An 11,381-nucleotide genomic window follows, 5' to 3' on the forward strand; every position below is an offset into this window, starting at 1 on the left:
GGTATCTCATCTGATCATATGTATATTTTTCTCATTAACTTTGTCACGTATACCGTATACATATATACATTCAGCACCAACGCTTCCACAACACAGGTGTGTGTCTAGGTTTTTTATGTATTCTAAGAAACCGAAAATGAAGCAGTCTTCTCGCAATTGTGGTATTATTAACATCGAAACAAACTTATTTCTTCACAATGAAAATGTCAACATTATACGTTACAAAATCATTGAAATATTTTTGTATATACTTTAGTGGACTCTTTGTCTGGTTGTATCTGAATTGCAATAAACTGAATAAATAAATAATTTTCAAAGTTTCCAAGAGGTTCCAATTATATACTGAATGGTGTAGATGGTGAAAATAAAAATATTTATCACAATTTTTTATTACATAATTTGAAAATAGCATGTGTCCATATGTGGTTGTCTAGTTGGAATCGAATAAATAAATAAAATAAGGACTTTTTCTTTATATATTCAATTGTTAGACTGAAAAGGAAGAACTCTCACAAAAACTTGAAATTCGATTTTATTCCATTCATTTTATACTTATTTGTTTTATTGTTACAATCATTTGTTGTTGCATATCCCGGAATTCTTGGGGGAACATTCCAAATATTTGAAATAGTATTTTTTTCACCAAACTTTCATTAAAAAACTCTTGCAAAAAATAAAATGAAACTTTAATTCTTTTAAAACAAATTACAATTCTATTGGAACAGATTATCAGAAAGTATCAGGTGAGCCTGCAGAAAATTATCAGCTTGAAAAAGATAATTTTTTTTTGTTTTTTTTTTTCAGTTGGTTGTGGATCCAAGTTGGTTGTGGGGAAGTTCGTTTCTGAAGGGCTGGCGTTTCTTTGATAACCAACTGGATAGTTTTCAGTGACGGTAACACCTCCTTTTGTGAGTTTTCGCTAAATATCCGGAAAATTGCTTCCTTTTCCTCTTCCGTCCACCTTACTTTTTTTGTGAATCCATATCTCTCTGTAGCTGAAATGATAAAAATATAATTATATCACTCGTTACTGAATTTTCAGATACACAAGGTGATTTAATTTTTATGAAAATTACTTCGGATTGGAACATGGAGAAATAACTAGTTTTTCCAATAAATCACACCTTTGAAGGGCTTCCAAGATCTGAATTTCATTTCTTTCCAATTGGATGGCTACGGAAGATACGGAAGTAATTGTCTACCGAATATCTCAGGTAATGTATGAGATAGGCTTGTGAAATTTGTAGCGTCGATGATATAATGATATAAGAGCTGGAATTCAAGCATATTGATCGGAAGTAACGTCAAACATGGTAGAAAATCATAATTAAGAAAAAGAGAATTGAAACTTTAGTTGGTTTCAAATAAAAGTGGTAAAAAATGAAAGTTTCAATTCTCTTTTTCTTCAATAAGAAACAATAATCATTGATTTTCACAGCCAGTCAGTCGGTAGCCAAGCGGTTCGGCGTGGGTGCTTTGTTCACTCACTCGAATTGACTGCCGTGTTGGTCGGTGGTTCAAGCCCTAGTCTGAACGATCGATCTTCACTTGCTACCGTCCAACCCGTGTTAGGAATCACACGTTAAAAGGTAAGACCTCGTCAATCCTTAGCTCGCACAAGTTTCGACTTCTGAGGGTTGTCGTTCGTAGGGGTGCGACAGCTGGTTAACGGAAAAACAGATTTTAAACAGATTTTTTAAACAGAAAATGAACTCTAAAAATTCAATAGTTGGCCACGGAAACCGTACGTCACTTAATAACAGTTGCTACTACTGTTATATTTAATTTAAAGCCGTCAAAAATGAAGATTGGAAGAATTGGAAAAAAATCGATACTCTGTAAGTCCAAAACTGAAATAGGAACATACTACTCTTTCTTGCCTGTACTATTCAGCAGAATCATCCTAATGATACAATGAAAAGTAATTTTTTGAAATGGAATATAAAAAAATCCAATTATCACTCTTCAAATAACAAGAAACAGATTCATTGCTTTGAGTGAAATAATATTTAAAATAATGTGGAGTAATAAATAACACGTACTTGTGGATGCACTGTTTGAGTATCCTTTGGAGTATCAATAAATATTACTGGAGTTCTATCCCAACACCAAACCGTTATTTTCAACGCGTAACACTTCGACACTTGTTTCAATCACCAAGTGATCATCTTCAAGAGAAATATTAAACTAAGCTCAATCTTCTTCTTGAAGATGATCACTTGGTGATTGAAACACGTGTCGAGGTGTTAAAAATAACAGTTTGGTGTTGGGATAGAACTTCAGTAATATTCAAATAAAACGTAGGTCAATATGCTTCAATTCTTATGTCATTATATCGATGCTCCAAATTTCAGAAGCCTATCTCATACATTAACTGAGATATTCAGTAGGCAATATTTTCTAAGCCGGCTGTATATTTTCATAGTTCTCCAATCACAAGATCAGTCAACTATCTAGAACTCATTCGTGTTGAGCTTTTAGTAATTCAAAAACAAGTTTCAATAAGTTTTTCTGTCAGAAACTTTTTGTATGAAATACTTCAAAACAGAATGGGACAGGTCCATGAAACGTTGTCTGGGAAATTAAAATTCTTACTGACTAATAGAGACTTAAAAAAAATTGAATGGAAATTTTCGTTACGTGGAATTTATATCAATTCAACCGTTTATTTTCCTAAAAATAGTCAGCTATTCAAAAATATCATAACCATGCACTTCTAATTAGTACAACCTGCCGCCAAAGTACCTTCATTGAAAAACATATCAAAACCTAAAAATCGAATTAAAATATTCCAAATGATGATTATTGATAATACTGACGGGTCTTGCCGCTAGGTGCCTGAGGCGTTATACATTTGCTCTCAGCACATCCAGTCGGCAAAAAGGCAGCCGTATGAATGCAGGCGGTTGTTGGGGGGTGATCTGTGGGGTATTTACAATAACACGTCCTTCGTAAAGGTCGGAGTGCCCGGATAAAGGGTCCAACTGATACGATTTCCTGATAAAAAAATTCAAAATGAAGGTCGGAATTAGATGAAAGGCCTGAGCAGAACAACCATCGAGAAGAAGAAATCGGGCATAACAAATAATCAAGGCAAATGAGATCAACAAACTTACTTATTTTCTTTTTGGTGCTAGTCAAATAATCAGATGGACCTCGAGGCGTTGTACTGGAACTGCACTTTGCGGGCTTTTCATATTCATACTCCTCTCTAAATTCTTCTTCATCACTGGAATTATTGTCATCGCTATCATCTGCTGCTTCAATTCCCTGAGTTCCCTGAGCTGCCTCCAATAGTTTTGAAATACCTAAAATTTCTCTGCTAACAATCGGCTGCCTATAAATTCCTTTATGTATATTCTCTGAGTGTCCCATGAAGTTGGACAGGTCAGAGATATCTTGAGGTTCTAAATTTAACATAACGCAGGTAGTGGCAATGTGTTTCCGTAAATGAGTTCCTCGTAGTCTTTCTGGATGTTCAGCCCCACAACATTCGGAAAATTTGCGCATTAAATGGCAAGCTTGAAGATGAGGGTATTGTTTTTTATCACCTCCTGGTAATCCAAAAATGTAAGGATTATAGTTCGAAACTCCAATTTCAGTTCTATGTTTCATCACTAATTCCACACATTCCAACAAATTTGTGTCCAAAAGTACTGGAACCGTACGATTTAACTTCCCTCTTATTGTAAATCTTATATATTTTCTAGCTATTTGCTTGGATATGTTTGATAGCGAATCAAATAAATCAGAGTTACTTTCTTCAATTGTTTGATGATCCTAACTGTCTGCAAAAGATGACAATTATCTAATGTTATGATGGCTAGGTACGAAAAGTTTGTAATTTCCCTCTCTAATATCATTTTTTCGTGGTTTAATGAATGTTTTTTCCGTGAAAACACTCCAGTGCATTTTTAGGCCCCACCAAGTAAGTATTTTTCTTTGTTACTAGGTACGATATTTTTATATCAGACTCATTCATAAATATTTTGTCTTCTTTTTTCTCTACAAGAACACAACTAGAATCAGTACATGCACAATTGAAAACTCACTCAGAAACTTTTTTTTATCGAAAGCGTTATTATAAATATGAAAATTTGTAGTTCGAACTAAGTTGGAAAAGTGTGCAGGATAGTTTCAACTAAATGAAACGAAAGATTTTGACGTAGTCGAGTTTCCCTTCTCCCCATACTATCCCACAAAGTGGAAAATTTAAGGCAAATATCTATCAGAAAACAACTAATTCCCCCTAGAGACATTGAATTATATCTGACATCAATTTGTGCAATGTTCCTCCATGAGGACACAATTGCAAGTGCTAGTTACAATCAAGAATTGAATATTATGCTCCATTGGCTGGGAATAACCACCTGCAGACACGACCTGTTTCGCGTTTTTTCCCCACTCATCAGTGCAAAGATAGGTCGGACAACATCAGAGTTATCCTGGCCCACCCAATGAACGATAACACCCAAAACTCGACAACAAGAAGCACTCCTCGGTAGCACAGACTCTGGGAAGAATTAATGCATGATTCGTACTAAGTTCGAGAAGTGTGCCGGAGAGTTTTAACTGAATGAAGTGAAAATTTTTGACGGAATCGAGTTCCCCGTCTCTCCACACTATGCCACAAAGTGGAAAATTTGAGGCAAATATGTGTCAGATGTAATTCAATGTCCCTAGGGGGAAGTAGTTGTTTTCTGACAGATATTTGTCTCAAATTTTCCACTTTGTGGGATAGTGTAGGGAGAAGAGAAACTCGACTACGTCAAAAATTTTTGTTAAATTTTGTGAAAATTCATATTGAAAAAAAAAGGAAAATTCATTGGGTGATAGTAGAATGGAAAACGTTTTAAGATACGTGTACGTTAAGTGTAATTGGGGTATGTACTTGTTTAGAATGTCTGTGATATCTTGTCTGCAACTGAGAAATTTATTATCCTACATTTCACAATGTCAAATTCCCTGAGTTTTCAAGGGTATCACCGGTTTGATCTACTAGGATATTTCTAAAATACTTTTTTATATTTTTCATGATTTCATTTTTTCCCGGTCCCAGAAGGTTTTTAAAGCGATCTGGCAACCCTGTAAACGAGAACAACAATTGAATTATTGAACTTGGAATTCGTGTTTGACAATGTGAAATTCTTCAAAATCTGAAATTGAAAAATGTCAAAAGATTTCCATAGATACGATCAGACAAGAGGCTATCAATTAGCTAGATTTCATAAGAAATTATTTATGACAGTTTTCATCTGGAATTCTCAATATATAATAGCTAAATATTGACTTATTATTTGCATAGATGGACAAAAGATACCTATAATATATCTCGGTCAAATCAGTATTTTACGGAGCATTGAATGAATTTTTAATTTTGATTTGTATGATGATGTGAAACCTTACTAATTAACAGTTTGAAAAAATGTTTCATGATTTCATGTGAGTTTCTTGTTGTTTTAGTCATAGACAAGAACCTTTGACTTTTTTCCATACGTTTATCAGACATTTTTACATGAAGATATCAAAAATGGATAAAATGTGATATTTTCCTATAAGGAAAATGGTCCCTATCTTTTTCACTCTAGACCTCAAAAACATCCATGATTCTTAAATTTCGAAGAGCTGAAATACTGATTCACTTCTTTCGATTCTGCTCAAAAATAGATAAAACAGACGACGGAACATTCAGATGTTGTTGAATGTCCTTAATGGAATCTAGAACTTTTATGGTTTTGTCTGATGAATTTTTCGACCAACTATATAAAAATACCCACCTAATAACTTCTACACCTTTGAATCTGATATTATATAATCTGGCTCTCAACAAGCATTCATCCTGTAAGCCTCTTGGTTGTATATTTTATTGAAAAGAATTATTTTTTCATGCTTACTATGATCCTGTACGGATATTTTAGAGAAACCTTACCTGAAACTTCCAAATCATGTCTTTTTTCATGATCCCAGTAACCTTCAGCCTCATATTCTTTTTTATCACAGGGGCCTGGAAAAATGAATATACAATTGATACCAACAGTCAACGAAACATATCTTCATACCTGATATATCTGCAGACTGACCAGCATTTGTTTTCTCTTATTCACATTCATCATTTTGTGGTTCATAATCTCCACAGTTCTGTTCACAATTTTCATTGAAGACAAAGTTATCAAAATTGTTGATAAATGAATTCGATGATCTGTTAATATCAACATAATCGATGTCAATTGAAAAATCCATGAAACTGTTTTCGACATTGGATGTTTCTGCAGGTATCTCTATTTTTTTAATTTCCTCTTCCTGAATTAGTTTCAATTCATCTATTTTTGCTGAAAATATACAAGAATGAGCATTCCGTTACAATCTCACGACATCATTGGAATTATCCAAATTCAGATTTTACTGACATTTATTATTTTCAATATTTCAAAATAGAAACTCAACACTACACTTACCATTCACAGCAATCAATTTTGCTTCATATTTGCAACCTTTATGCTTTACTGTGCAAGTTTTAGCAACCTCACTCAGTTGCAGAATATTCTTAAGTGGATATATCCCGTAGGACTCATCAGAAAAACAAACCAAACCGAACATACTTCTGTTTACTGACCGACTTTTCATACTAAACGTTAAATATGTAATAAAATCAACACAGTTCAGAATTCACAATAATCTGGTCATTCCGCATGCTCGCACCTGGAGATCCATAAGGAGCAGGGGGTGTGTAGTCTTGGAAACAACTTTTTCTTGAATGTACAAATTCAAATTTATATCACAAATTGAAATAGATGATGAGTGGGACAAAGACAATACAGTGAATTGGATAGTGGCCTTTGTTTTTCATTCTTGCAGCCTTTCGATAACTACTACCAATGAAAAAACATAACACCTCTCCAGAGTTGGTTTGGCTCATGATAGGAAAGTTGCAATTCCTCATTTATATTTCGTGTATAACTTTACGGTGAGATAATAATGCGCCCGAATTCGAGTAACTTTTAAATGGAATGCCATATGTGTATCGGTGCAATTCAAGAAGCATATTTCTAATCCTGTATTATAATTGGCTGTCTCCCAAGCACTTGGCTCTTCAAACTATGCAGCTATGTAAAATATCTTTATTGAACGCTTTAACTGCTAGACATTTTCAGCTACTGAATTTTTTCTGAATAATAATTCAATTTCCGGGACTTTCTGTGTTTGGAGTCCCATATAATAATCTGAAATTTTCATAAAAATCCTCAGACCACCGCATCAGGCCGATCGCTCGAACAGTAGTCAACCTACAAATAGGGTCAAGTTGAGATTCATTTCATTAGGCCAATCAGCGTTGCCACCAAGCGGTTGGTCTGACTAGGGTTTCTCCTACTACAAAATGGCATATTCGAGCATAAACGATGAAAGGGCAGACAGTTGATCAAAATTTGATTGCACTTATGATGCACTGTTTAGAACCTTTGGTGTAGTAATGAATATTACTGGAGTTTTTTCCCAACACCAAATCGTTATTTTTAACACCTCGACACGTGTTTCGATCAGCAAGTGGTCATCTTCAAAGAGGAAGATTAAAACTGTTTTAATCTTCCTCTTTGAAGATGATCACTTGGTGATCGAAACACATGTCGAAGTGTTAAAAATAACGATTTGGTGTTGGGAAAAAACTCCAGTAATATTCAAAATTTGATTGGGTAATTTCATCCAATAGGAACACATTTTGACATGAGTCATTTTATAATCGATACATAAAATTCTTATTTATACTGTAATAATTATAACACAAATCATGAAATTAATAATTATAACACAAATCATGAAATTAATAATATTATTTCGGAATGCTAGTGGGGAAACAGTATCACTACTTTTAGTCGATTTTTTTCCTGACGTTTTGCTGGCGCGAGTGGCCAGTTTCGTCTTGAATTGGTCTCCGATGACTGGGTATTCCGACTGCGTAAAGCGTTTATATGTGGATTCAGGTAGTTTGGAGTGCTAATTACTAAATCTGTATTCAGTGAATTTTCATTAACATTCGTTCTACCTGCCGTTCTCCCTGACGTCATGATATTTGCCACTTTCTTACAATGGGATTCCATATTTGTTTGAGGTTCACAGCTTCTCTTTTTCTGTTGAAATTATCCGTGTGTTTATGGATCTCTATTGCTTCCCGTACCAGTACCAGAAGAGAGGAGGGATCTCTACTCTAACAGAACTTGCTGGAAGAATATGTAAACCAGAGCATTGTAGAGAATAATGATATTAAAAAAAATTGAATCGAAAGAAACATAATGACATGTAGGAATGAATAACATGTACCAATGGAGGAGGATATAATTTATTTCACATTTGCTTCAAAAACATCACAAAGTAGAAAGGATATGTTTTATTTTCTTTTTAAAAACCCCAATGGGTGTTGAGAATAGGTCATTTTTTTCGCATATCTGATTGAACATTTTGCACATCGAATGAATTAGAGATTACAATAGTATGTTCGTTCTTGGAGTAGGTAAATAAAAGCAAGGTGAACTACTGTTCAAACGAGGTATATTGAAGTTTAGTTGAGACAATAACTCAATAACTCTGGACAATCGGTCGGGTAGTTTGTGAGTTTATAGATAAATACGCGAGAGTGGTAAGCTCTCCGATTCATCAAAGATAATGGCGAAAATCTGTTCAATAATAAGTTATTATCTGAACCATGTTCTCGATAAATTCCATCTATATATAATATACTTCATGAATTTCCGTTGAATTGATTCGAGTATATAAATATGATTTAAGTAAATAGAAAACCAAATCAGCGAGCCATATTCTAAACGTTTTCTTACATATGAGGTAAAGAAAGCAATGAGACTATCTTCATTTTTTAAATCTTTGCAGTTTCTGAAAATCATGCCAAGCATTTTTTTTGCTGCTGATGCAGTTTTGATAATGTGTGATGAGAAGCTCAATTTGGAGTCAAAGTTAATACCAAGATTTTTGTTATATCACACCGATCCAAAAGAAGTGATTTATGAAGTAAGTGTATTCCACTGGTTTGCTTTTCAAAGTATAGGTAGTGTAATGGCATTTCTGTATATCAAGGAGAAATTTCACCACAAAATGCTAGACGGTCAATATCATTTTGGAGTATAGTCACTTTGAGATTCAATGACTATAAATACTTTCAAATCATCAGCAAATAAAAGAATGTTACTTGTTATATTATCGGCAATGTCATTCACAAATAATTAAAAGAGAAAAGGGGCTAAATTGTTTCCCTGGGGTGCCTCACTGGTAGAAATGAGAAATTGTGATTTATGACCATGGTAGTCAACATATTACCGACCGATTACTAAGGTATGATGAGTAGGTCAGTATCAAAGCCAAGAATATTTAATTTAGATATCATTATTTTATGGTCCAATTTGTCAAAGGCCTTTGAAAAATCTGTATATATGGTATCGACTGATTATGTATAGCACTGCTGATAATTTGTGTGAAGGACATCAAATTGGTGATGGTTGATCTTTTAAATATGAAGCCGTGTTGCTCAAGTGATATTTTATTTTTACATTCGGAAATACCCTATTACATATTGAGATTTTAAAAGCCTTTGCAAAGTTCGATAATAATGTAATAGGACGATAGTTTCTTATTTGATTGATAGCTCCAGATTTGAAAATTGGGCATATTTTTGAGGTTTTCCGAACATCGGGAAATGTACATGTGTTTAATTATCTGTTATATTTTGTTTGGAGAGGTTTTGCAAACACATAAGAATAATCTTTTACAGAAAAGCTAGGGATGTTATTATGGCCACAGGTATGTTTACATTTAAGTTTTTTCAGGGCAGTCTGACCTTCGTCTTCATTTAATTTCTCAAGTAATATTGTTGGTGTGTTCGAGGGTAGTGTATCATCATCCATAGTGTTATTATCAATTGGGATAGTATAAACACTGCTAAAGTGATCTGCAAATGCATTTAGATTACTTGAGAGGTTCTTACATTCTACGTCATCCACATAAAGTATTCCATTAATCCTAGATGTCCCTTTTTCACTTTGAATAAATGATCAGAACTCTGAGAGATGGGATCAGATTTGATAGCTTTCTCGGATTTGTCTATATATAGTCTGTAGGATTTTTAACATTAGTTTCAATAGATTTTCTCAGTGCCACAAATTGTTCTCTTAATTCATTTGAGTTTTTTGAAAATTCTATTCTTTACTTTTATTTCTTTTATAGTCTCTTTACTAAACCAAGGTGGGTATTTTCTAACAAAATTTTGAGTTTTTAGTACGTCAAGAATGGATCAAGTCATTTTGTAGAATTTGGACACAGCTTCATTGACATCAGAATAGGTTTCCAAGAAGTTCCAATTCATATCGAGAAGATGAGAGTATATGAGGGGAAAATTAACTTTTTTTAAATTGTAACTGACCGATTCAACATTATATTGTATTACTGATGTTTGTGGAAATTCCAGTGATATTCGGAGATTATCATCAAAAATCATTGGTAGCTGATCACGGGTGATACGGTACTCCATATTGGAAAATACTAAGTCTAATAAACGCTCACATGTGTTCACTATATAATTGAACTGTTTTATTTCGTAAAAGCTCATTTTTTGCTGTTAGTTAATGAAGTTAATGTTGTTAATATATATTACATCCGCTCGATTTACAAAGTTTGGTTGATTGAAATCACCCATCACCAATATATTATTTTCATAGATGCATTCAAGTGTCTCTAGTGTTTCCAATAGATTTTGAGTTGGGTGGGATGTAAGTTACAAAAGTATAGAAAAGATTATGTTTAAATATTATCTTACAGCAAACCAAGTCAAAGCTAGCGAAATTGTCACGATATGATGAAAAATCGATTTCTGCAGTCGAGCAGTCACTCCGCACTCCCAAAAGTATTCAGAGGCTGCGACTGAGGTAAAGAATTCCTGGGTTTTGTTGTTTAGTCCACGAACATTTTGATAATAACAGAGTAGATCTGACAAGCTTCTCTGTTTGACAAATCTAAGGGTATTTTGTTATTTTGGGTTCTCCATTCACATATTTTATCCTTAGGTTAGTTTCGCCACTTTGCGTACGCTCAGTTAGTTGGTTTTTCAGATCTTTATACTGCTTTATTTGAAGGGACGTTTTATCAGTTGGTACAACAATGTCATTGAAACTGGCCTGTTGCTTTAATATTTTCGTGTTTCGAATAATTTGATTGGCTTCTTCCTGTGTATTGAATATTATCTTTATCAGTATGTGTCTCCGAGACCCTTCTGTGAGACACCCGATTCGATATAGTCTAAAATTATTTTCAGTGACATTTTGTTTTATTGTTTTCATGATTTTTAGTGTATTTTTTTATTCTCATTTCCATTTTCTTCAGATTCT

General features: G+C 33.8%; 1 protein-coding gene across 1 annotated transcript; it reads right to left on the bottom strand.

Moving 5' to 3' along the window:
* Positions 1-669: 669 nt before the first annotated feature.
* On the bottom strand, positions 670-7,792 carry LOC141483088 (uncharacterized). Its single transcript, XM_074177354.1, has 2 exons — positions 3,117-7,792; positions 670-995 (listed from the first exon to the last, which is right to left on the bottom strand). Exons 1-2 carry the CDS (start codon positions 3,613-3,615, stop codon positions 763-765), a joined length of 732 nt encoding a protein of 243 aa, XP_074033455.1. The 5' UTR covers positions 3,616-7,792; the 3' UTR covers positions 670-762.
* Positions 7,793-11,381: the final 3,589 nt, after the last annotated feature.

The sequence above is a fragment of the Leptinotarsa decemlineata genome, unplaced genomic scaffold (genome assembly GCF_025532065.1).
Source record: "Leptinotarsa decemlineata unplaced genomic scaffold, Ldec_3_MD MMD2_P_RNA_scaffold_14, whole genome shotgun sequence".
Classification (NCBI taxonomy): Eukaryota; Metazoa; Arthropoda; class Insecta; order Coleoptera; family Chrysomelidae; genus Leptinotarsa; species Leptinotarsa decemlineata.